The sequence below is a fragment of the Taudactylus pleione genome, unplaced genomic scaffold (genome assembly GCF_031769625.1).
Source record: "Taudactylus pleione unplaced genomic scaffold, aTauple2 ptg001137l, whole genome shotgun sequence".
In the NCBI taxonomy this organism is placed as follows: Eukaryota; Metazoa; Chordata; class Amphibia; order Anura; family Myobatrachidae; genus Taudactylus; species Taudactylus pleione.
This window is the reverse complement of record NW_028285538.1, coordinates 2,071,653-2,099,364: the sequence shown is the minus strand read 5'-3', so window position 1 is coordinate 2,099,364 and position 27,712 is coordinate 2,071,653. Positions and strand designations below refer to the sequence as shown.

Sequence of the window (27,712 nt, the reverse complement as noted above, 5' to 3'; positions counted from 1 at the left end):
TGTATAGGTGTGATGAGCTTTATGTGTAACTCTGTATAGGTGTGATGAGCTTTATGTGTAACTCTGTATAGGTGTGATGTGCTTTATGTGTAACTCTGTATAGGGGTGATGAGCTTTATGTGTAACTCTGTATCGGTGTGATGTGCTTTATGTGTAACTCTGTATCGGTGTGATGTGCTTTCTGTGTATCTCTGTATCGGTGTGATGTGCTTTATGTGTAACTCTGTATCGGTGTGATGTGCTTTATGTGTAACTCTGTATCGGTGTGATGTGCTTTATGTGTAACTCTGTATCGGCGTGATGAGCTTTATGTGTAACTCTGTATCGGTGTGATGAGCTTTATGTGTAACTCTGTGTAGGTGTGATGAGCTTTATGTGTAACACTGTGTAGGTGTGATGAGCTTTATGTGTAACTCTGTATAGGCGTGATGAGCTTTATGTGTAACTGTATAGGTGTGATGAGCTTTATGTGTAACTCTGTATAGGCGTGATGAGCTTTATGTGTAACTGTGTAGGTGTGATGTGCTTTATGTGTAACTCTGTATAGGTGTGATGAGCTTTATGTGTAACTCTGTATAGGTGTGATGAGCTTTATGTGTAACTCTGTTTAGGTGTGATGTGCTTTATGTGTAACTATGTATAGGCGTGATGTGCTTTATGTGTAACTCTGTGTAGGCGTGATGTGCTTTATGTGTAACTCTGTATAGGTGTGATGAGCTTTATGTGTATCTCTGTATAGGTGTGATGTGCTTTATGTGTAACACTGTATAGGTGTGATGAGCTTTATGTGTAACTCTGTATAGGTGTGATGAGCTTTATGTGTAACACTGTGTAGGTGTGATGAGCTTTATGTGTAACACTGTATAGGTGTGATGTGCTTTATGTGTAACACTGTGTAGGTGTGATGAGCTTTATGTGTAACTCTGTATAGGTGTGATGAGCTTTATGTGTAACTCTGTATAGGTGTGATGAGCTTTATGTGTAACTCTGTATCGGCGTGATGAGCTTTATGTGTAACTGTATCGGCGTGATGAGCTTTATGTGTAACTCTGTATAGGTGTGATGAGCTTTATGTGTATCTCTGTATCGGTGTGATGAGCTTTATGTGTAACTCTGTATCGGCGTGATGCGCTTTATGTGTAACTGTATAGGTGTGATGTGCTTTATGTGTAACTGTATAGGTGTGATGTGCTTTATGTGTAACTCTGTATCGGCGTGATGAGCTTTATGTGTAACTCTGTATCGGCGTGATGAGCTTTATGTGTAACTCTGTATAGGTGTGATGAGCTTTATGTGTAACTCTGTATAGGTGTGATGAGCTTTATGTGTAACTCTGTATCGGCGTGATGAGCTTTATGTGTAACTCTGTATAGGTGTGATGAGCTTTATGTGTAACTCTGTATCGGCGTGATGAGCTGTATGTGTAACTGTGCACAAGATATAGGGAATATGAGGAATGTCTCTGTTATAAACAGATGGAGAAATCTCTGTAATCCCATTATCCTTAATGTTACGATGGAAAGTTAAACAAAAGCAATTTTTTTCTTCATATAGTTACTATAAGGATCTCTGTTAAACAGTTTATTGTTGAGGGCTATGCCATGGAAGTGTGTGGGAAGATTGGAGGAAGATTTACTCATAGTAATCCAATTTACGGAAATAGTCTTTACTTGGGAAGTCCTAATATTTCCAGATTATAGACACACCGGATTTTGATCTATTTTGTCTTTTAAATGTATTTTAAGGTCCCATGTTTACCACAGAAGTATTTCAGTTGATTTCAACATAAATGCACCAGCTTGTGAGGGGCTGGTGCTAATGAGCTTCATCATGAAGATCAAAGAACACTCAAATGTAGTAAAAGATTATTGAAAAGATCTAGACCATTCCAACCTAACAATTCTGTCCACCCATAAGATGCAAGCTTACGAAAGTACCTGTCTTATTCTTGTCTCATGGACAGCTTCTCCTATCGCTTACATACAATACAACGTTTTAATTAAGAACGCTTTCAAATGCAGATTAATGATGCAGGAGGTGTGCCAAATTATCCACAAGGAATTCTCATTTACAGGTGATTCAATGAAAGAAAAACATAAATATAACATAGTACTATTAGGTAAAAACTAAAGCACTAGTTTGGGATGGTGCACGGGGATAACTTTCAAACTACAGGTTGAGTCTCCCATATCCAAATATTCCGAAATACGGAATATTCCGATATCCAAAATACCCCTAGTCCCAAACATTTTTGATATTGGAGATTCAACCTGTACTTGTTTTAGGGACAGAGTTAGGTGAAAAGTTACAAGGTTGATGTCTTTAAGGACATACAGATGTGTCCACATACATCTTGCCTCCATGCGCTACAAGTCACATTAAACATAGCGCGTGAGCGCTGTGCAACTTGGTAGCACCGAACGTCTTTTCGTGCGTTTTTTTTACCTTCAAATGCGTCTTAGTCCCGTATTAAATTAGAGACGAAAGCTTTCGCCGATGCGTGGTTTTCGCCTGTTCCTGAAGTATTGCCCTATTCAATTCCAGTACGTTTTCGCCTAGGCAAAAACAGGCGAAAGAGTTTCTCCACAAAAACGCAGGAGAGTAGAAGTGCAAAATCCCTATTTCTACTTCAGGGTCCATAGGGTATCCACAGGATACCTTGGGTATAGGTGATGACGTCAGTCTTCAGGCACCACAGAGTTAAAGTTTTCAGCCTCCCAGGATGCATCTGGGTCCCTCTCCTATACCCCGCCCCCGGGCCAAGGCATCTCAGTTTCGTCGGTGCCTGGCCGGAGTCGGAGGCACTGTGCAGAGGGGGGCTATGAAGAGCCCCTGAAGTTTCTTTTAAAGGCAGCGCTGGCTGCACATCTGGGAGTACAGCATGGACAGTCAGTACTGACGTCCATGCCGTCTCCCCTACACCCCGCCGGTACCAGAACGCCGGTACTGATCCGGGGATGCTGGTAGACATCTGGGGTCACGGCTAGCGGTGTCCCCAGATGTTTTGGACCATGGCCGGATCCAAGGGGATGCAGGTAAGCAGCGGGGTCCCGCGGTGGGTCCCTGCTGGTCACATGGTCCTGAGTCCCCAGGCAGGGGGCTCCCTGGGGACTGGCTGCAGCGTGGAGCCAGGCGACCAACCTGCGCTTCCACTACCCCCTGGGACAGCGGGCCGCTGCTGAGCGGCATGCGCTGCGGCGTCCCAGGGGTTAAATGCATGCCAGGGGAGCGCGCTTTCCCTGTCTCACAGCCGGCGCCTCCCCTGCTGCACACAGCCTCTCTGCTCTGCCTGATTGGCCACAGTGTGTCAGCTGTCCTCCCAAGGCCGGCCTCCTTCATCTTCTGCTCCTCGGTGGCCATCTTTAAAGCATGGTGAACACTGCTGGAAGCCTGTGAGCGGTGGCATTGCGGTCTGGGTCCCCCAGCATACCTCTCCTCTGTTTGTCACAGGTCAGTGTATGCAGCGCTGAGTCCTACCAGCCTGAGGGTCTGAGTAGTTGAGAATCAGCGCTAATAGTGCAGGGATTTGTTTCTTCTGCATTGTATGTGACTGAACTGCTAGCCTGCTGTCTGTACTTTCACTTTCTACTGTCAGCTTTATTACTGTCCCTGATCTTGCTCTGCTCAAAGCCCTTGCGGTGCGCGGTGTGCAGGGTGTTATTCACACTATACCAATACGTATAGGTGTGAGTGTCACATACTTACCATCATGTCTGAGACTGATTTTCCTCTCCAGCTCATGTGTACTAAATGTAAGGTACCAATAGCGGAGGGAGAGGGTAACGCGGAGGGGTTATGCCCCCAGTGCCTGGCACTGTCACGGCCGATTATGGTCACGGTCCCGGTACAGGAACCTCCCTGGGCTTGTTTCGCTAAGGCGCTTACAACCCTTGTGGGCCAGCTAGCTCCGCCACCTGCGTTTACCCAGACGGGTTTGTCCCAGCAGTCAGTGGTGTCGTCACCCATGCGGGAGTTCCCGAGACAATTGATGGTACCCCACAGTCTCCCTGTCCCTTCCCAGGTTTCTCCGGAGCCTGCGTGGGTTAATACTCTTAACTACATCGGTTCAGCATTTGTCCGATGTTTTACAGGGGGAGTCTGTGTTGCGGCCTCATAACGGCCGGTGGCGTCTTTATCTGCTCCTTATGGGGATGACGATGAGACGTCAGATCATGGGGAGATTCTGGATCTATCTGACCAAGAACCTCTCCGTACCAAAGAGCCGGACGCTAAGTCCAAGGTGTATATCCCTGGTCTTATTCGAGCGGTCCGCTCGGCTTTAGTTATTGAGGATATTGATCCTTTGGTGGCCACATTCATATATGCCTTTTTAAGGATATTAAGGGTGAGGCTACGGTGTTCCCTCTTTCTGATCAATTAGTGGATCATTTAGAGGAGGCGTGGAAAAATCCAGGTAAACGGTTCAGCCCCAGAGACGCTTAGCCGTGGCTTATCCGTTTGCGGTCAATTATTTTTCTAAGCGGGAATCCCCTACGCAAGTGGATTCACATGTCACACGCCTAGTCAAAAGTGCCACATTGCCTATGCCTTCGATGTCATCCTTGAAGGATGTCACTGACCGCAAGGTGGAGATCTGCCTCAAAGCCGTTTATTCCCTTGCAGGGAAGCATCCAGACAGGCTCTGGCCGTGTGTTGGGTAGCCAGAGCTATGGAGCGCTGGGCGGATAATTTGGAGGCGTCTTTGGACTCTGACTGTTCGGCTGAACAGACCGAGTTGGTGGGCAATCTCCGAGACTCGGCCACTTACATTAATGAAGCGGCCTTAGATATTTGTATACTCACCTCTAGGATCTCCTCTGCAGCCGTGGCTGCTCGTCGCACCTTATGGTTGCGTTCTTGGAAAGCGGACGCGGATTCCAAAAAGGGATTAGAAGGTCTGGACAGGTACTATTTGGTCCAGATCTGGACAAAATTGTAGTTACGTTGGCAGCAGCAAAATCTGCATGTCTTCTGTCTGCTACGATTCTTTCTAGTGCTGGTGGGTCGTCCTTTTGGCCTCACAGGGCCCAAGGTAGGCCTAAAGTACAGTCCTGTCCATGGCAGGCTGGGGCCAAGAAATTGTCCAAGCCCAAGAATCAGGTCTGGAGTACCAGATGTCCGGCTCCTAGGTCAGATAACAAACCTGCGGCCTGACGGTCCAGGCCTCCTTTTGGGGGACCCCAAAGTGGGGGGCGCCTGCTTCAGTTCGCCCGGTGCTGGTCGCAGTGCATGTTCCAATTTCCCAGAGGGGCCTGGGTTTCTATTCCATTCTATTTTTGGTGCAGAAACCCAATGGGTCTTACCGTTCAATACTAAACCTAAAGGCCCTCAGCAAGTCCTTGAGGGTGCCTCTGTTTCGGATGGAGACCCTGCGGTCCATTATTCTGGGGACTACATGGTGTCATTGGACATCCAGGACGCTTACCTACATGTCCCTATTTTTTTGCGCCATCAGCAGTTCCTCAGATTGGCAATCTGCAACGAACATTTCCAGTTCCGGGCACTGCCTTTTGGCCTGGTGACTGCTCCACGGGTATTCACCAAGGTCATGGCGGTCATGGCGGCTCTCCTGCGGACGCAGGGAGTCCGACTGTTGCCTTATCTGGACGACCTCCTGTTGATAGCGGGGTCTCCAGAGTTTCTTTTACACCATCTGGATCTGACGATTGCGGTACTGCAACGTCACGGCTGGTTGACAAACTGGCAGAGGTCCACTCTCACCCCGTCTCAGAGGATCCTGCACCTCGGGGCCTTATTGGACTCCAGGCAGCAGTGGATCTTTGTGACGGAGGAAAAGATCCTTGCTTTGTAGTTGAGGGTGCGCAGTTGTCTGCAGTGTCGTCGAGTGTCGACACACTTGGCAAAGAGATTATTGGGCTCAATGGTGTCGGTATTCGACATGGTGGAGTACGCCCAATTTCACTCCAAACCTCTGCTGCTATTGATCCGGTCCAGATGGAATGGATTGCCTCAGTGTCTCAAGTCCCAGACGTTGGGGCTCACTCCGGATGTTCGCCTGTCTCTAACCTGGTGTTTGCAGACGCCCGTTCTGGGTGGCGAACTGGGTCCTGTTAACAACGGACGCCAGTCTCCGGTGCTGGGGAGCTGTCACGGGTCCACACTTGTTTCAGGGCAGGTGGACTCGGGCGGTAGCGGAGCTTCCAATAAACATTCTGGAGCTCCATGCGGTGTCAAGAGCTCTCCCCAGCGGGCACAGCCGGTTCTCCAGGGTCACCCTGTGCAGGTCCCGTCGGACAACGCCACCACGGTGGCCTATTTAAACCAGCAAGGAGGAACCGGGAGAGTGGTCTTTATACCAGGACGTCTTTCGGAGTCTGGTGGACAAGTGGGGTCTTCCAGAGATAGACCTCATGGCGTCCCGGCACAACAACAAGTTGCCGGTGTACGGGTCTCGAACATGAGACGAAAAGGCGTCTCTGGTGTATGCCCTGTCCGTCTAGTAGATGTTCCAGTTTGCCTACCTTTTCCCTCCGTTTTCCCTTCTTCCGCGGGTATTACGGAAATTCAAATCAAGAAGGAGGTACGCTACTGTTGATAGCTTCCGAGTGGCCCAGACGGCACTGGTTCTCCGACCTCCAGAGTCTGTCAGTAGACGTTCCTCTGAGGTTACCATTACGACCGAATCTGCTGTCATAGGGTCCTTGTCTTCACCCGGACCTGACTCGGTGTGGCTGTTGAAACGGTCATGCTAAGGTCCAGAGGGTTTTTCTAGCTCCGTGGTGCAAACCATACTAAGAGCTTGTAAACCTTCCTCGGCAAGAATCTACCATCGTGTGTGGCATACTTTCTTCCGGTGATGTAGACCTAGAGGTTATTCCCTTAGGGAGTTCCGCCTGTCTAGGGTGTTGGCTTTCCTACAGGCTGGACTGGATCATGGGCTTCGCCTGGCTTCTCTGAAAGTGCAGGTGTCTGCCCTGTCAGTCTGGTTTCATCGTAGGATTGCTGCGCTCTCTGATGTGCACACCTTTATGCGAGGTGTTCTTCGCATTCAGCCACCTTTTGTTCCACCGGTCGCGCCTTGGAATTGGGCTGTGGTCCTGAGAGTTCTCTAGGGACCGCCGTTTGAACCACTGGACTCAGTGGACTTTAAATGGCTTACAGTTGAAACCATATTCCTTCTGGCCATTGCCTCGGCCAGACGGATGTCGGATTTAGGGGTTCTCTCTTGTAGACCCCCTTTTCTGAATTTTCATAGGAATAGGGCGGTGCTTCGCACTCGTCCGGGATTCCTTCCCGAAGTGGTATCCAGTTTTCACATCAATGAAGAAATTGTTGTGCCGGCTTTCAATTCACCTGGACTTTCAGTGGGTGACGCCACTTGGGATGTTGTGCGGGCATTGAGAATTTATGTTGATCGCACTTCTTCTTTTAGGAAGTCGGACGCCTTGTTTGTCCTCTATGGCTTCCGTGAAAAGGGTTGGCCTGCTTCAAAGTAGACTTTGGCAGGCTGGATTCGTATGGCAATTTCAGAAGCTTATCTTCATGAAGGTCTTCCAGTTCCCTCCTTGGTGAGGGCTCATTCCACTAAGTCTGTGGGTCCTTCGTTTGCAGCTAGACGTGGTGCCTCTGCAGTTCAGATCTGCAAGGCTGCTACGTAGTCTTCTGTCAATACCTTTGTGAGGTATTACGCTTTTGACATCTTTGCCTCTCAGGATGCTTCCTTCGGGCGGCGGATTCTCCTCTCAGCACAGGAGCGTCCCCACCCTTAAAGGATACTGCTTTGGGACATCCCCAAGGTATCCTGTGGATACCCTATGGACCCTGAAGTAGAAAATATGAGATATGGTAAGAACTTACCCTTGTTATCTCTATTTCTACGAAGTCCATAGGGTTCCACAGGACTCCCGCCCTGTCGCACCTGTACTGCAGATGGGCTTTATTCTGGTCACCGTTTTTTCCGTCTCCCTATGGTGAGAATGTGATTCTTGTGAGTGTCCAGATTTTTTTTCTTCTCTCTCTTTCTTCTCCTCCTCCGGCCTATGGCTTGTGATGTAACTGAGATGCCTTGGCCCGGGGGCGGGGTATAGGAGAGGGACCCAGATGCATCCTGGGAGGCTGAAAACTTTAACTCTGTGGTGCCTGAAGACTGACGTCATCACCTATACCCAAGGTATCCTGTGGAACCCTATGGACTTCGTAGAAATAGAGATAACAAGGGTAAGTTCTTACCATATCTCATATTTTTGGAATAAAAAAGTGGGGACTTGGTTCAGAACCCTTTGGGTACCCCCCTATTGACTAATTAGGCAAAAAAATTATAATTTATAAATACCCCCTAAAAAAGCCATGTCGTTTTTGGGTTGAAAGTGCAAAAAGTGTTTGAAAATTGGGTTAAAGTACTGGGATGGGTATTTGAGGTGCTGTACGGATGGAACAGGTGTTTTTAGGAATGCAGAAGGTTGCAGCAGGTGTATTTTTCTTTTATTCTGCACTTTACAAACCCCAAAATATACTAGTATCCATTTACATGTACCCCCAATTTAGCTACAGCAATTATTTGTCATAAAAGACATTACTTAATAATAATTTTTCCACACTTAGGGATCTTATTTGGAGCAAAGGGCTGTTATATACATAATTACTTTTATTATGGCTAATAATACACTTCTATATTGATTCCCCCGGGAGAGTTAGGCTTTATTGGGGGCACGGACTGATTCCCCCTAAAAAAAACAAAACCAAAAAACTGACCTCTTTGCCAGTCCCGCTATTCGTTGCATTCGCCATATGCATTTTCACCTGTGTTACAATTGGATAGGGAGAAAGGCGGGTGTGCGCATTGAGTAAGCAGATTAAAACTTAGCCTCAAAACACGCGAATGAGGCAAAAAACATTGCGCTACTGTGTGAAGTGATGAGAATTGGGGGTACTATAGTTGGCCACGCCCCTTGCCCATGAGACCACGCCCCTTATTTGGGGTGCACACCTGCGGTGCGTACTGTCCCGGTTTACAATATTGGGGGGGGGGTCACCAAAATACCTAGCTATGGCTCTGAGGCACACTACATATCTAGAATTGTGCTGATATAGGCCAAAAAGTTGAAACGATTAAACAAACTCTGCCAGTTATGCTTCCTGTCACATAATATGCCCCGTACCTGTGCTTGTATTCACCAATCTGTAGTTTGTACAAGGAATATTCTGAACGTCAGAAGGTCACTCTTGTTGTGAACCAATGTCTAAGGCTATGAGCAAACCTAGGGTTATGAGTCTCTCTCCCCTTTAGCAGTTGTATGGCAAATTGCAAGAAGATTTTTGCCCTGATTAAAATGGTCACAAAAACTTTAGAAGGTGGTAAAGGGATTGTAGAGCAGAGACAAAAACAATGGCACTCTAGAGCAATGTGAAATCTCTAGCAGCGTTAGCGACACATTTCTAAAAGCCAAGAAAACCCCTACAAGAGGTCAATTATTTTTGTATAAAATCTTGTAAGCCTCACATTAAAAGGATACTAAAGAAATCTAAAAATGGTCTCCGTGTCCCTTTAAGTAGCGGTGCTTCATGTCTCAATGTTATATTTAATATGCTCTGCTCCACTAAAAACGAATAGATGAAAATTGTTTTCTCCATGCCGAAAAGCTCTGTAACAAATTGAACGAGGGCTTCAGAGTCTTAAATCTTTATTAAACGGTAGCTAATTGTATTATTGACAAGTAAGCTGACAGCCTTATTGTCCCCTGATGGTATTCATTGGTTCATTTACTACATCTACAAGTCTGCCAAAGGCTCTGTGTTTTATGAATCAATTTAACTTGGATAGTAATGTTTTTTCCCTAGCTTTGCTGATGGGCAAGATAACACACTCCAACTCACAGGACTTTACAGGGTTGTGTTAGTTATGGAGCAAATTAGCTCATTGAGATGGACATAACTGGGAAAAAGGGAACAGATTGTAATGTATTACATCACCCCCCACCCCCCAGCTAAAGTCAGCAATTCACATAGGATGCAGTAAATGTATCAAGCCCTTCTGTTTGCATCTTAGATATAACTGATGATATAATAAATAATTCTAGATAGAACATAGAGTGTGTGTGTGTGTGTGTGTGTGTGTATGTGTATCTATGTATATAGGGGCTCTGCACTCACCATAACACTTAAGAATAATAATAGACAGTGAGGTTTTGGTTCATGATTTGATCAATGCATTTAAGCTTGCAGCCCCAGTCAAGGGACCCCACTTTACTGCAAGTCACTACTCTATTGCTTAAGCTGCATACACACACAACGATTTTTTTAATGATTATCGTTAAACGATATCGTTTAACGATAATTTATGGCAAAAATCGTTCACTTTCTGAGTCAAACGATGAACGATTATCGTTCATGCGCGTTCACGTTTGTCGTTTGTAGTTTGTCGTTCAGTCAGACTTGTCAACTCAACGATTTTCATTAAGGGAATATGCAAAAATTGTTTGTAGTTCATAAAAATCGTTCATGACATTTAGTAAATGAACAACTGTAGTAAACGATTTTAGTACATTTTTTCAAGGGAAAAAATCGTTTACTCAAATCGTTCATTAAAAAAATCGTTGTGTGTGTATGCAGCTTCAGAATTAGAACATGGAAATAGCTATCACATTAGTGTTCAACTCAAGGTATACGATCTGGTTTAAAGCTCACAGCTGTTTTCCTAGGTGCTTTGCAACAGGTGTGCTAGGTGACTGTATCTCGTTTAAAAGCAAAGGTGCTGTGAGCTTTAAACCAGATAGCATACCTTGAGTTTAAAATATGCATACACAGGTAAAGTTTTTTTGAACGACTTAACGATATCGTTGTTGTTCAAAAAAATCGTTCAGTTTATGAGTGATAACGATGAACGATAATCGTTCCTGCACGTTCCCGTTTGTAATTTGTAGTTCATCGTTCAATTCTGACTGACCAACTTTAACGATTTTCATTAAGGGAAGGAACATTTTTCGTTCATCGTTCAAAAAAATCGTTCATTACACTTCTAAAAATCGTTCACTTTTTCAAAGGAAAAACTGAAAGAAAATCGTTCACTAACAAAATCGTTACGTGTGCATGCAGCATTACACGAATATGATAGCCATTTCCATGTTCAGATTCTGAGCAATACAGTAGGGACTTGCAGTAAAGTGCGGTCCCTTGACGGGGGCTGCAATCTTAAATGCATTGATCAATTCATGAACAAAAACCCCACTGTTTATTATTATTGTTAGTTGTTATGGTGAGTGCAGAGACCCTGTGATTTTAAACATTGTGGTCACATACCATGTTGCACCCCAAAACTCGGAATGGTGAGTGCCGTGGATTAGTCTAATACAAAAGTAAATATCTAAGTTTTGTAATGAATTACAGAATTATTGTACAGGTATGTCAATTTGATTAATAAACCCTATACTTTATAATTCCGTTAGTGTTTCTTTGAATCTTGTTTTGTATTCACAATGTAACTCCATTGTCTCTCTGCAGTATAAAATGGTGAAAGAAGCTCTTCACGAACGTGCCAACCTGTTGGAGATTGCTCCGCATTTATCTGCACCTCTGCCTATTATGCTGCCAGTTTACAAGTAAGAGATTTAACTTTTTTTCTGCTTTAAAGGTGATTTCCATATCTACTACTCAGCTGCAGTAAGGCGCTATGCTCACCGGTGCGTGCAGGGAGGGATCTGGCGCTATGCTCACCGGTGCGTACAGGGTGGGATCTGGCGCTATGCTCACCGATGCGTGCAGGGACGGATCAGGCGCTATGCTCACCGATGCGTGCAGGGAGAGATCAGTCGCTATGCTCACCAGTGCGTACAGATGAGGGATCAGGCGCTATGCTCACCAATGCGTGCAGGGAGGGATCGGGTGCTATGCTCACTGGTTCGTGCAGGGAGGGATCAGGTGCTATGCTCACCGGTGCGTGCAGGGAGGGATCAGGCGCTATGCTCACCGGTGTGTGCAGGGAGGGATCAGGTGCTATGCTCACCGGTGCGTGCAGGGTGGGATCAGGCGCTATGCTCACTGGTGCGTGCAGGGTGGGATCAGGCGCTATGCTCACTGGTGCGTGCAGGGAGGGATCAGGTGCTTTGCTCACCGGTCCGTGCAGGGAGGGATTTACAGAATTACATCAATTTTCAAATGGTTAAAGAGAGGTTTTGGTGCATTTATTAGTATGGTCACAGTATGTAAGGTTACTTAATTACACAATCTCAAAGTGGAGGATCCCTCACTTTTCTGCTACTCATGATGGTCATATCTATGTGGTGGTGTGGAGGGATTCTAAACTATAAATTACGTTTTTAGAACCCTTGTTACCATACATTGGTGGGAAGCATCCCCTGGGTTTCCTAACATTTCCTGTTCATCAGGGTTACAAACCACAAAGACCTGTTATTGTGCCTGATTCAGACGTGGACCGTAATGCAATCGCAGCAGTGATTTTATACGCAGATGCCGCGTGAAAATATGGCAATGCTACAGCCGCCTGGAAATGTATTGAGCCACCCACTGGCAGATTCGCAGATCCAAGCAACTGCGTACAAACACGCAGCGGTGGGCGCAGATCCTTGGATAATCGACCATCTGAGTAACCCCATGGGCGTAAAGAACGGACGCAGGAACTGAGACGCTGGCGCCATATTTTTGTGTACGGGATCGCAGATGTAGACAGATACACTCCCTGAAACCGGTCATGACACGTCCGCATTTGTGTCGCCACTACGTTACCTCCCACAAAACGGCCCCAGTTTGTCAAACACTTGCGAATAAATCCTCACTAGAACCGTAATTGCAATTCAATCGCTGCACATCCACGTTGTGGCTAAGGCGCATGCGCAGTCCACCAATTAATTCGCTTAACTGTGTGAACATTGGAATAGCGTCGACATGGGAATCAGGGCCATAGTCAGCTGCAGTAGGGCTTTGTATGAACTGGAGCAGGGAGGCACTCCATGCACACAGACTGACATGATAGCCATCCTCAGATTAGTTGGCTGTGCACTTAAAATCATGTCTCAGTGTTCAAGAAGTCTCTGCTTGATTCCTACCTGCACGCACCAGTGAGCAGAACGCTTGATCCCTACTCACTGGTGCGTGCAGGCAGGGATCAGGTGCTATGCACACCGGTGCATGCAGGGAGGGATCAGGTGCTATGCTCACCGGTGCATGCAGGGAGGGATCAGGCGCTATGCTCAATTGTGCGTGCAGGGAGGGATCAGGCGCTATGCTCACCAGTGCGTACAGATGAGGGATCAGGCGCTATGCTCACCAATGCGTGCAGGGAGGGATCGGGTGCTATGCTCACTGGTTCGTGCAGGGAGGGATCAGGTGCTATGCTCACCGGTGCGTGCAGGGATAGATCAGGCGCTATGCTCACCGGTGTGTGCAGGGAGGGATCAGACGCTATGCTCACCGGTGTGTGCAGGGAGAGATCAGGCGCTATGCTCACTGGTGCGTGCAGGGAGGGATCAGGCGCTATGCTCACCGGTGTGTGCAGGGAGGGATCAGGTGCTATGCTCACCGGTGTGTGCAGGGAAGGATCAGGCGCTATGCTCACTGGTGCGTGCAGGGTGGGATCAGGCGCTATGCTCACTGGTGCGTGCAGGGAGGGATCAGGTGCTTTGCTCACCGGTCCGTGCAGGGAGGGATCAGATGCTGTGCTCACCGGTGCGTGCAGGGAGGGATCAGGTGCCTGCACACACCGGTGAGCATAGTGCCTGATCCCTCCCTGCATGTACAATTGAGCATAGCGTCTGATCCCTCCCTGTTAGGGTAAGGGTTAGAAAATTTCTCACCATTCACTCCTATGGGTGTCAGGATTCTGGCTGTCAGGATGGCGCTGTCTGTATTCTGACTAGCGGCATCCCGACAGCCAGGCTGTCATACCCAACCCCTGAGAACAAGCAGCTCATACAGAATTACATCAATTTTCAAATGGTTAAAGAGAGGTTTTGGTGCATTTATTAGTATGGTCACAGTATGTAAGGTTACTTAATTACACAATCTCAAAGTGGAGGATCCCTCACTTTTCTGCTACTCATGATGGTCATATCTATGTGGTGGTGTGGAGGGATTCTAAACTATAAATTACGTTTTTAGAACCCTTGTTACCATACATTGGTGGGAAGCCTCCCCTGGGTTTCCTAACATTTCCTGTTCATCAGGGTTACAAACCACAAAGACCTGTTATTGTGCCTGATTCAGACGTGGACCGTAATGCAATCGCAGCAGTGATTTTATACGCAGATGCCGCGTGAAAATATGGCAATGCTACAGCCGCCTGGAAATGTATTGAGCCACCCACTGGCAGATTCGCAGATCCAAGCAACTGCGTACAAACACGCAGCGGTGGGCGCAGATCCTTGGATAATCGACCATCTGAGTAACCCCATGGGCGTAAAGAACGGCCGCAGGAACTGAGACGCTGGCGCCATATTTTTGTGTACGGGATCGCAGATGTAGACAGATACACTCCCTGAAACTGGTCATGACACGCCCGCGTTTGTGTCGCCACTACGTTACCTCCCACAAAACGGCCCCAGTTTGTCAAACACTTGCGAATAAATCCTCACTGGAACCGTAATCGCAATTCAATCGCTGCACATCCACGTTGTGGCTAAGGCGCATGCGCAGTCCACCAATTAATTCGCTTAACTGTGTGAACATTGGAATAGCGTCGACGTCGGAATCAGGGCCATAGTCAGCTGCAGTAGGGCTTTGTATGAACTGGAGCAGGGAGGCACTCCATGCACACAGACTGACATGATAGCCATCCTCAGATTAGTTGGCTGTGCACTTAAAATCATGTCTCAGTGTTCAAGATGTCTCTGCTTGATTCCTACCTGCACGCACCAGTGAGCAGAACGCTTGATCCCTACTCACTGGTGCGTGCAGGCAGGGATCAGGTGCTATGCACACCGGTGCATGCAGGGAGGGATCAGGTGCTATGCACACCGGTGCATGCAGGGAGGGATCAGGTGCTATGCTCACCGATGCATGCAGGGAGGGATCAGGCGCTATGCTCACCAGTGCGTACAGATGAGGGATCAGGCGCTATGCTCACTGGTGCGTGCAGGGTGGGATCAGGCGCTATGCTCACTGGTGCGTGCAGGGAGGGGTCAGGTGCTTTGCTCACCGGTCCGTGCAGGGAGGGATCAGGTGCCTGCACACACCGGTGAGCATAGTGCCTGATCCCTCCCTGCATGTACAATTGAGCATAGCGCCTGATCCCTCCCTGCACACACCGGTGAGCAGAACGCTTGATCCCTACTCACTGGTGCGTGCAGGCAGGGATCAGGTGCTATGCACACCGGTGCATGCAGGGAGGGATCAGGTGCTATGCACACCGGTGCATGCAGGGAGGGATCAGGTGCTATGCACACCGGTGCATGCAGGGAGGGATCAGGTGCTATGCTCACCGGTGTGAGCACGCACCGGTGAGCATAGCACCTGATCCCTCCCTGCATGCACCGGTGTGCATAGCACCTGATCCCTCCCTGCATGCACCGGTGTGCATAGCACCTGATCCCTGCCTGCACGCACCAGTGAGTAGGGATCAAGCGTTCTGCTCACCGGTGCGTGCAGGTAGGAATCAAGCAGAGACTTCTTGAACACTGAGACATGATTTTAAGTGCACAGCCAACTAATCTGAGGATGGCTATCATGTCAGTCTGTGTGCATGGAGTGCCTCCCTGCTCCAGTTCATACAAAGACCTACTGCAGCTGACTATGGCCCTGATTCCGACGTCGACGCTATTCCAATGTTCACACAGTTAAGCGAATTAATTGGTGGACTGCGCATGCGCCTTAGCCACAACGTGGATGTGCAGCGATTGAATTGCGATTACGGTTCTAGTGAGGATTTATTCGCAAGTGTTTGACAAACTGGGGCCGTTTTGTGGGAGGTAACGTAGTGGCGACACAAACGCGGGCGTGTCATGACCAGTTTCAGGGAGTGTATCTGTCTACATCTGCGATCCCGTACACAAAAATATGGCGCCAGCGTCTCAGTTCCTGCGGCCGTTCTTTACGCCCATGGGGTTACTCAGATGGTCGATTATCGAAGGATCTGCGCCCACCGCTGCGTGTTTGTACGCAGTTGCTTGGATCTGCGAATCTGCCAGTGGGTGGCTCAATACATTTCCAGGCGGCTGTAGCATTGGCATATTTTCGCGCTGCATCTGCTTATAAAATCACTGCTGCGATTGCATTACGGTCCACGTCTGAATCAGGCACAATAACAGGTCTTTGTGGTTTGTAACCCTGATGAACAGGAAATGTTAGGAAACCCAGGGGAGGCTTCCCACCAATGTATGGTAACAAGGGTTCTAAAAACGTAATTTATAGTTTAGAATCCCTCCACACCACCACATAGATATGACCATCATGGGTAGCAGAAAAGTGAGGGATACTCCACTTTGAGATTGTGTAATTAAGTAACCTTACATACTGTGACCATACTAATAAATGCACCAAAACCTCTCTTTAACCATTTGAAAATTGATGTAATTCTGTATGAGCTGCTTGTTCTCAGGGGTTGGGTATGACAGCCTGGCTGTCGGGATGCCGCTAGTCAGAATACAGACAGCGCCATCCTAACACCCATAGGAGTGAATGGTGAGTAATTTTCTAACCCCTACCCTAACCCTTCCTCCCCGGTGCATGCCGGGATGCCGACTGCATCCCGTTCTCAGAACCTCTCTATTATATTGTGTGGTTTTAGTGGCACTACCTTGGAGAGAGATAACGTGGATATCGAAGTATCATTGTCCTAAAATTAACTACAATATTCTGCAATAATATTGATTAATCATTATGTTTCTGCATCTTCACAATTTAATTCTTGTAGTAAGCAAAATTGCTAGAAACTAGCAGCAAATATACATTGGCTAATCATAATATTCCTTTTTAGTGCATTATTCACAATCAAAGTGTATTGACAAAATGTAACAATAGTGTCACAATAAAGTCTACCTTTTTTCTTTTTTTTTTTTTACACTTGAAAACTGTATTGAAGTTCTCAAATCTGCACCATAAACGGACATCCCCAGGTTTAGAAAAATAACGCGATTGTACCAATAGTAATAGTAATGAAACGCATTTTACATTTGCAGTATTGCTGGCATGGGTATAAGCCTATCCTTTGAAAAACAATAAATATAGATTACTTTTACTGACTCACTGGTTTTAGATAGTTGGTTAATTGGCAATGATCAAAATATTACATTAGACAGACAGCGGTTTTGCAGTTGAAATTTAACATGTGTTATATTTCAGTTGCAAAAACACTGCCTGTCTGATATTACATTAATTTTAGTCCTAAAATATTAATCCAGACCCTGTTGAAAGGTTCTCCTAATGCTGGGTACACACCTGAGCAATGGATCGGCCGGCCACACGATGGGCCGACCAATCCAACGATTTGGTAAGTGGTATGCACAAACGATATTAAGGATACACACTTACCAATACGCCTCCTGACATGACGGGCCACGGGAACCGGTAGTGATGTCGATGTCTGTGGTACCTTGGCAACCATATGGGTGGTCGGCCATACAGACAGCCAAATGTACCGATATATATTGCAAGATATATAGGCTTCGGCTGTTGTGCTGCAGGGCCAATGCGATATATCTGTGAACAACATCATTGACAGACATACAGTCAGGTGCATAAATATTGGGACATTGACAGAATTTTCATATTTTGGCCTCTATTCACCACCACAATGGCTTTGAAATGAAACAAACAAGATGTGCTTTAACTGCAGACTTTCAGATTTAATTTGAGGGTAACTACATCCAAATCAGGTGAACGGTGTAGGAATTACAACGGTTTCTATATGTGCCTCCCACTTTTTAAGGGGCCAAAAGTAATGGGACTATCAACTCAAAAGCTATTTCATGGATAGGTGTGGGCTATTCCCTCGCTATTTCATTATCAATTAAGCAGGTAAAAGGTCTGGAGTTGATTCTAGGTGTGACATTTGTATTTGGAATCGGCTGCTGTCGACTCTCAATATGAGATCCAAAGAGCTGTCACTATCAGTGAAGCAAGCCATCATTAGGCTGAAAAATCAAAACAAACCCATCAAAGAGATAGCAAAAACATTAGGTGTGGCCAAATCAACTGTTTGGAACATTCTTAAAAAGAAAGAATGCACCAGAGAGCTCAGCAACACCAAAAGACCCGGAAGACCACGGAAAACAACTGTGGTGGATGACAGAAGAATTATTTCCCTGGTGAAGAAAAACCCCTTCACAACAGTTGGCCAAATCAAGAACACTCTCCAGGAGGTAGGTGTATATGTGTCAAAGTCAACAATCAAGAGAAGACTTCACAAGAGTGAATATAGAGGGCTCACCACAAGATGTAAACCATTGGTGAGCCACAAAAAAAGGAAGACCAGATTAGAGTTTGCCAAACAACATCTAAAAAAGCCATTACAGTTCTGGAACAACATCCTATGGACAGATGAGACAAATATCAACTTATACCAGAGTGATGGGAAGAGAAGAGTATGGAGAAGGTAAGGAACTGCTCATGATCCAAAACATACCACCTCATCAGTGAAGCATGGTGGTGGTAGTGTCATGGCGTGGGCATGTATGGCTGCCAATGAAACTGGTTCCCTTGTATTTATTGATGATGTGACTGCTGACAAAAGCAGCAGAATGAATTCTGAAGTGTTTCAGGCAATATTATATGCTCATATTCAGTCAAATGCTTCAGAACTCATTGGACGGCGCTTCACAGTGCAGATGGACAATGACCCGAAGCATACTGCAAAAGCAACCAAATAGTTTTTTAAGGCTAAAAAGTGGAATGTTATGCAATGGCCAAGTCAATCCCCTGACCTGAATCCGATTGAGCATGCATTTCACTTGATGAAGACAAAACTGAAGGGAAAATGCCCCAAGAACAAGCAGGAACTGAAGACATTTGTAGTAGAGGCCTGGCAGAGCATCACCAGGGATGAAACCCAGCGTCTGGTGATGTCTATGCGTTCCAGACTTCAGGCTGTAATTGCCTGCAAAGGATTTGCAACAAAATATTAAAAGGTTAAAGTTAGATTTAGGATTGTTTAGTTTGTCCCATTATTTTTGGCACCTTAAAAAGTGGGAGGCACATATAGAAACCATTGTAATTCCTCCACCATTCACCTGATTTGGATGTAATTATCCTCAAATTAAATCTGAAAATCTGCAGTTAAAGCACATCTTGTTTGTTTAATTTCAATACCATTGTGGTGGTGAATAGAGGCCAAAATATGAAAATTTGTCAATGTCCCAATATTTATGCACCTGACTGTATCTTCTGTAAACGCAAATAGATGCACTATGCGATATGTCGTTTGTTGGCGGAATGAACGATGTATCGCATAGTGTGTACCCAGCATAAGCCTCAACAGTCATGCGTTAATGAGGTGACTGCCTGTGTTACGCTGAAATCCTACTAGCTGCTGTTAAAATATGTATGTATCTGAGGTTCCGTTAACTTGGTTGTAGTCAGTCTCAATGTCTAAAAAACACCATAGTTTCCTGATTTGGAATTGGCCAGTAAATAAATAATTCCTCCATTACAATGATAGTACACTTTGGTTCTTTCCAGCCAAACTGATGCTATGGAAGCCAATGGCCCAAATGTAATAACCTGCAAACTTTGGCCACTAGCATGCTTTTGGCGAGGTAGCTGCTAAATTTTAAGCTGCAATAGGTAAGATGAAACCAACCTGGCTTTGCCTTAAAAACAATTGCCACTTCAAATCTATCAGCTGTCTGTCCGTAATTGTGTCGTGCCTGAAAATTCCAGGCTATTACATTTGGGCCAACGTGTCATGTCATGAAGGAGGTAGAGGATTTCTTTATTGCCCAGATAAGTAAAGAATGTACTGGAGGGTACACATGGTCAGACTTGGAGACGATCAGGTAACGATAACAATCAACCCCCCAACTACTAAAACGACCTTGTGATCAACGATCGCGGGTCCCTATAGTAAACAGGCTAACCTTGGTCGATATCGCCCGTGCATGCAGATCGGCCTGCATGCACGGGCGATGGTCGATATTGACCATCCGTGCCCGAGCATCGTTTGGTCGTTAGAGGGGTTGAAAGAAAGAACGATATAAACGATATCGTTATCGGTTCATATCGTTCTTTCAAGTTGGACCATGTGTATGCACTATACAAAAGTTTTATTTTATGTCCTAATTTTTTCCTTGCTGGGAAAGAATAGCAAATATCGTCATAAAGTGTGCTTCACATGGCCATTCATGTCGGCAGGTAGCTACGGTACCAATTCTGCACCTGTAGCTAACTCGTAAGTTCTGTCACCTGTAAAACAGCAAAGTTTTAGAAAGAGATTTCTGATATAAATTGTAACATTTTTTTGTAAACTTTTTTTTTGTAATTCAGTTTTATTTTTGTTTTGAATCAGGTGGTGGCAGTTGCCTTACTATTGGGTCGGCATAAAGGCTTACGATCTTGTCGCTGGCAGCCAGTGCCTAAAAAGCAGTTATGTCCTGAGCAAGTCCAAAGCCTTAGAATTATTTCCGATGCTGCAGAAAGACAGACTTGTGGGGGCTATTGTCTACTATGATGGTATGTGTTTTATCTACTATAATAAAATGCAGTGTCTAATAATTATCTGTAAATTTCATGGAAAATTATGACTTTATTTATTTTAACACTATATATGTTTGAACTACGTGAAGGATCACTATACTCTAAAATGTAAAATTTGAGATCTGAGCCTTGAAAATACCATACATTATTATTATCATTTATTTATATGGCGCCACAAGTGTTTCGCATCGCCTTATACAGTACATAAACAAATTGTAGACAAGCGACTTAAAGAACAATACAATACAATACAGGACCAGGACATGAATAAAATATATTGCTACATTAGTGACCATAACACCCAGATAAGCAACAGAGCATAAGCGACCAAGTGTTAGGTGCCCTAGTGGTGAGTAAGAAGTAGATGAAACTAAAGTAGAGAGAAGCACAAGAGGGTAGAGGGCCCTGCTCGTAAGAGCTTCCATTCTAAAAGGGAGGGGAAAACAAACGGGTGACACAGATGGGGTAGATGGGGAGGAAGGAGCATGTAGCAGGGAGTTAGAATGATAGCTGGAAGGCTTTGATGAAGTAGTTGGTCTTAAGAGCCCATTTGAAGCATTGCAAAGAGGTGGAGAGTCTGATGGGGAGTGGGAGAGAGTTCCAGAGGTGGGGAGCAGTGCGGGCAAAATCTTGGAGGCGGGAGTGGGAGGAAGTAATCAGCTGGCATGAAAGGCGGCGTGCATTAGTTGAACGAAGAGAGCGGAGAGTGAAGAGAGATGAGATCAGAGATGTATATGGGAGAAGATTGGGTGAGGACTTTGTTCAGTGTTAACCTAATCTCCCACTGCCTTCCTCCTTAAAAAGTCCAGTATTCTCTAATAACTCCATTACATACCGACCTCTCTAGGGCAGTAAACATTTCAATCAACCAAGCCACAGTACATTTCTGTGGAACAAGTCTGCAAATCTACCAGTCACTCTGTCTTCGCTGTTAGAGAAGCATATCCCTAAGTGTGGACTGAAACCTTTATGACACAAATCTCGTGTGAACATTCAAGGCCCATCAGGAGTGTGTTTTGAAAGCTGGCAGCCTCTTTTCTCCTCCACTAAAAGCACCCCTTTAGTGTCATACAGATGTGTCCTCATACACCTAGCCTCACAACGCCATGTGGTGCGAGATGCATGGCACGAATGTGAACCACCTGGTCCGGTACGACTAGGCTTGTGCCAAGAGTCTTTTTTTTTTTTTTTTTACCTGAAAATGCGTCTTAGGCCCGTATTTAATTAGAGGCGAAAAGTTTTGCCTGTCCAAATTTCCGCCTCCTTCGCCTGTTTCAGAAGTGAAAATTTTACGCGCACGTCCCAGCTTTTTGCCCTATTCAATTCCTAAACAAGCGAAAAGAGAAAGTGGTGAATGCGGAACAGGCGGAAAGTACTGTTAGAATTGGGGAAATTAGTCTGTACCCCCAAAAAAGATGCACTAATATAGGGAAACAATGTAGATATGTACTAATAGCCCTAATAAAAGTGTTTGGGGTACTTATGTTGTTTACATTTCTTCTTATTAGCGTTTATGCAAAAGTGGTGAAGAATGGCATAAAGCAGTATTTTTTGGTGTAAACAAGTAGCCCAGTCAAATTTGGGGTACCTGAAAATGGGTGCTAGCATATTTTTATGTCTCTAAAGTGAACTTTTAAAAAACGTCAAAAACACACCTGCAATCCTAAAAACACCTGACTCTATCTCGCTAGACTTTATGCTTGTCCCCCCACTTTTTACTTTTTTGCCCCAAAAATTAAAGTACTTTTTTTTTTTTTCCAGATTTGTCCTTTGGGGGGCTGTCCTAAGGGTCTCGGGTCATTTCTTCATGTTTGCACCCCAAAATAAAGATTTTGCACTTCTTTTCGCCTGCTATTCATTGGAGAAACTTTTTCGCCTATTACATTGCACTGAGTTTCCGCTTAGGCGAATTCCGCCTGGAATTGAATTTGGAGATTAGTTCCGAACAGTCGAAAAGCGTCAATAGGCGAAAATTTTTCACCAATGACGGCTTTTCGCGTCTAATTGTATCTGGCTGTTAGTCGCAAATGGATTCGACAAACTACTTCCCAAGATTAATTTGTTATGCATCTGATTAATTTGATATCTATGTGCGCCTGAATTTGTAAACTAAGCACAGCGGGAACTCTGTGTGCAACAAAGCCGTGGCCGCTGCATTGTAGTACTTCATATACAGATTCAGGCGCAATCGCACACAGATATACACGTTGCATATCAAATTAATCAGCACAGTCTCATGAAGTGGCTTGTCACATCCGATTGCGACTAAAGCTGGCCACACACATAGCGATATTTTACCAGATTTGGCCAATTTCGACAAAATGTGTAAAATATGCCAAAATCGTGAGTCCCCACTCACAATCACGATGCAATGCGCGTCCCGCTGGTCGCTCATCGCATCGTCGGATCTGTCGTGCTGTATGGCAGATCTGACAATCTAGAAGGAGATGCACTGTGAAAGTCTGACTGCAGGAGAGATCGTATGAAGATTGGACACCAAATTTTGTGCAGATCGTGTGGAGATCGTGTGCAGAGCTGCCGGGAAGAGTTTCAAGGGAAATCGTATACATCGCTATGTACGTGTGCACCTTCTGACACATTTTTGGGCAAAAAAGTCGCTCTGCTCAAGCTGAATCGCACAAGACCTGGCACGCCGTGAAGGGCTGTTTGGAGCGTCTACAGCAATGTTATCATCAGAGTATCATCATCCAAAAGTTGGCGTAATCGGGAGTGCAGGACAGTCCCCTCCAATTGGACTGTCTTCTCACTGGGAGATATGATATTCAGCATCAGATAGACCAGTGGTTCTCAAACTCGGTCCTCAGGACCCCACACATTGTCCAGATCACCCAGCAGGTGCACAGTTGTGTTCATTACTCATTGACACATTTTAAAAGATCCACAGGTGGAGCTAATTATTTCACTTGTGATTCTATGAGGAGACCTGGAAAACATGCACTGTTTGGGGTCCTGAGAACCGAGTTTGAGAACCTGTGAGATAGACCACTCTTTTTGCCTTTGAGTGAGATGCTTTTATATGTATATAGGAAACTTGCATATATCCTTTCCTGGAAGAGTAAACAGATCACACTGACCTGTAAAGATGAGCCAGTGAGAGTACTCCTGAAGTGCTATTAACTGCTTTATTCATACAGTATCCTACACAGTATTTATAGTATTTAGCAAGGCTTCTGGTGCAGAAGGAGAATCCCAAAAATTGCACTTAAAATAGTGTCTATTGCATAGGTAGTAACCGGTAACTTTTTAGTTGTTGTGGGACTATAAGTAACATAATGCACTGTAACTCCACAGCAGATAGAGCTCCACTCTAGGTAACAAAAATCTTTTATATTGTATGTTTGATAAATAGCCCTAAATTTTTCTCCATAAAATATGCTTAATGTCATGATTTAGGGCCAGATTCATTACGGATCACTATTGCGATTACGCGCGCAGACGTCTGATTGTTGTGTACTGCGCATGCACCGCAGTGCTCGAAGGCTCCACTGCGATCACACTGCAGACAAATTGCAGAGTGATTGACAGGAAGTGACCGTTTGGGGGTGTTGACGGGGGGTGGGGGGGTGGTCGGGGAAGAGCAGGCGTGCCAGTCCATTTGAACGCCGTTACAGGGGCGAGCATAAATTATCCACTGCGATGGCATATGCAGCTTGAGCTTTCACTTCGTGCGATGAGGTCAGCAAATCCCGAGTAAGGTCAGACCTGTTGTAATTGTGCGCGAGGCTCCGATGGTACTCTGTTACCGATGGCTTTGCAGACTTGCAAGGTATTATGGATATGAGTAAAGGGAAGTGGGCGTCCTTATGTTGGGCTGAGACGGCATTGCGATTGCAAACATTAGCATATTTTTGCAGTGGGTCTGCGTGCATAATCGCAGCTGCGGTCGCAATAGCAATCCGTAATGAATCAGGGCCTTAGTACAGTTCGCTATTCTTGTAAATCCGTTGTAATTTAGACCTCCTCAAAGGCTTCTATGTTTTTCTACACAAAATGTTTTTCTCTCACCTATAATCACCATGATTATTTTATTATATACTTGTTATGAGTGATCTAATATACTCTAAACTGTGGGGTTTATTTTACATTTGTAGAAAAATGTTTTCTTCTAATGCTGGGTAGTGTTGAATTAAATTGTTGTTATTAGACTCTCTCTCTGCTTTTTTCCGATTGTGCTCACTGCTGGGATAATGAGAAATTACCAGCAATGTGTTTCCTCGCTCAACAAATGAAAGCATTTATCTTGTAATGATGTAAAAAAGAAATCTGCTGGAATTATCGTGGCAGGAGACCCCACTGCTCTGTTTAGTATTGTTTGTTGTAGTATTTTTTTGTTAAATGGCACGATCCTTAGACAGCCATCTGCATAGAGAGTTTTGGGAAGTAATTTTTTTTTTTTTTTTTTTTACAGGGATAGGATAAAACAAATACAGCTTTTTCTACTTCAGGGTCCATAGGGTATCCACAGGATACCTTGGGGTATAGGTGTGACGTCAGTCGCAGGGCACCAAAGAGTTAAGCTTTCAGCCTCCCAGGATGCACTAGGTCCCCCTCCTATACCCCGCCCCCGAGCCAAGGCACCTCAGTTTAGTTTGGTGCCCGGCCGGAGTCGGGTGCACCTGTTGGAGTGGGGGCTAGAAGAGCCCCTGAAGCTTATTCTTCATGCAGCTGTGGCTGCACAACTGGATGAACAGCATGGACAGTCAGTCCTGACGTCCATGCTGTCTTCCCTACACCCCGCCGGTACCAGAACGCCGGTACTGATCCGGGGATGCTGGTGGGCGTCTGGGGTCACAGCTAGCAGTGACCCCAGATGCTCCGGACCATGGCCGGATTCAAGGGGGACAGAGGTAAGCAGCGGGGTCCCGCGGTGGGTCCCCGCTGATCACATGGTCCTAAGTCCCCAGGCAGGGGGCTCCCTGGGGACTGGCTGCAGCGTGGAGCCAGGCGACCAACCTGCGCTTCCACTACCCCCTGGGACAGCGGACCGCAGCAGAGCGGTAGCGCTGCGGCGTCCCAGGGGTTAAATGCATGCCAGGGGAGCGCGCCTTCCCTGTCTCACAGCCGGCGCCTCCCCCGCTGCACACAGCCCTCTCTGCATGCTGCCGACTGGTCCTGTGGCAGCGCTCCTCCCCCAGGCCAGCCTCCTCTCTGCTCCTCGGCGGCCATCTTCTCCAGAACGCATGGTGAACGCTGCTGGAAGCGCTGGAAGGAAGCATCGTGGTCTGGGTCCCCCCGCATACCTCTCCTCCGCTGTGGTCAGGTCTGTGTATGCAGCGCTGTGTCCTACCAGGCCCTGTGTCTGTGTAGTTGAGTGATCAGCGCTGTTAGTGCAGGAATTGTTATTTTTCTGCATTGTATGTGACTGTGCTAGCGCTGCTGCCTGTAATCTTTTCTCTCTAAACTGTCAGCTTTATTACTGTCCCTGTTCTTTCTGCTAAAGCCCTTGCGGTGCGGTGCTGCAGGGTGGTCTCTCGCCTATTTAATACTTAATTGGTGAGAGAGGTCACATACGTGGTGCCATTATGTCTGAAAGTGATTTTCCCCTCCGGCTACAGTGTACCACGTGCAAAGTACCGTTAGCGGAGGGGGAGGGTAGCGCGGAGGGCCTTTGCCGGCAGTGTTTGTCCATGGCGCGGCCTATTACGGTTACAGCACCGGTACAGGAGCCGCCCTGGGCTTGTTTCGCTCAGGCGTTAACAGCTTTAGTGGGCCAGTTAGCTCCGCAGCCCGCGTTTACTCCGATGGGTTTGTCCCAGCAGTCTGTGGTGTCGTCACCCATGCAGGGGTTCCCACGACAATTGGTGGTACCCCACAGTCTCCCTATTTCCCCGCTCCCGGGTTCTCAGGAGCCAGCGTGGGTTAACTCCCTGACGAGTTCTGTACAGCACTTGTCGGATGTGTTGCAAGGGGAGTCTGTGATGCGGTCTCATAAAAGGCCGGTGGCGTCTCTGTCCGCTCCTTATGAGGATGACGAAGGGACGTCTGATGATGGGGAGATTCTAGATCCTTACGATCAGGAACCTCTCCATACTAAGGACGCTGATGCTAAGTCCAAAGTATATATTCCTGGACTTATTCGGGCGGTCCGCACAGCCTTGGTGATTGAGGACGAAGTTCCCCCAGCGGCTAAATCTAAGTATGCCTTTTTCAAAGATGTGAAGGGCGATGCCACAGTCTTTCCTCTTTCGGGTCAGTTGGTGGACCATTTAGAGGAGGCGTGGAAACAACCTGGCAAAAGATACCAGCCGCAGAGACGCCTGGCGGTGGCTTATCCGTTCGCGGATAATTATTTTGCGAAGTGGGAATCCCCTCCACAGGTGGATTCTCACGTGACCCGTCTTGTCCGTAGTGCCACATTGCCGATGCCATCCATGTCCTCCCTTAAGGATGCTACGGACCGCAAGGTAGAAATCTGCCTGAAGTCCGCTTATTCCCTTGCAGGGGGGGCAGCACGGCCGGCTATGGCCATTTGCTGGGTTGCCAGAGCGATGGAGCGCTGGGCGGATTCATTAGAGGCTTCTTTTGAATCCGACTGTCCGGCCGATCAGGCGGAGTTGATTGGCAATCTCCGTGATTCGGCCACCTACATCAACGAGGCGGCTCTAGACATTAGTACTCTGGTGTCTAGAATTTCTTCAGAAGCGGTAGCTGCTCGTCGCACCTTGTGGCTGCGATCCTGGAAGGCGGACGCAGATTCCAAGAAAGGTCTGGAAGCGTTGCCGTTTACCGGAGAAGTTCTCTTCGGTCCGGATCTGGATAAGATTGTGGCCACGCTGGCGGCAGCCAAATCTGCCTGTCTCCCGTCGGCCGCTGCTCCTTCTGGTTCGGGACCATCGTCCTTTCGGTCATCTAGGGCCCAGGGCAGGCCCAAACCACAGTCGTTTCCTCGACAGGCTGGCCCTAAGAAATCGGTCAAGCCCCGGAAGCAGGCATGGAGTACCAGACGTCCGGCCCCCAAGCCAGATGGCAAGCCTGCGGCCTGATGGTCCGGGCCTCCCTTTGGGGGATCCCAGGGTGGGAGGCCGCCTGCTACAGTTCGCCCAGTGTTGGTCGACTACTACGACAGACACTTGGGTTCTGGAGGTGGTTTCCCACG

At 46.7% G+C, this 27,712-nt stretch overlaps 1 protein-coding gene across 6 annotated transcripts in view; it reads left to right on the top strand.

The window, feature by feature from the left end:
• The window catches only part of GPD2 (glycerol-3-phosphate dehydrogenase 2), a 292,752-nt gene that overhangs the window by 64,671 nt on the left and 200,369 nt on the right, over positions 1–27,712 (top strand). For all 6 annotated transcript variants that reach the window (XR_015874935.1, XR_015874934.1, XR_015874933.1 and 3 more), the window contains 2 exons: positions 11,458–11,555; positions 20,408–20,571. Coding sequence is in view for 3 of the 6 variants with exons in the window: in XM_088462040.1 (XP_088318166.1) it covers positions 11,458–11,555; positions 20,408–20,571 (262 nt within the window). In the remaining 3 variants the exon portion in view is untranslated. The remainder of the gene's footprint in view (positions 1–11,457; positions 11,556–20,407; positions 20,572–27,712) is intronic.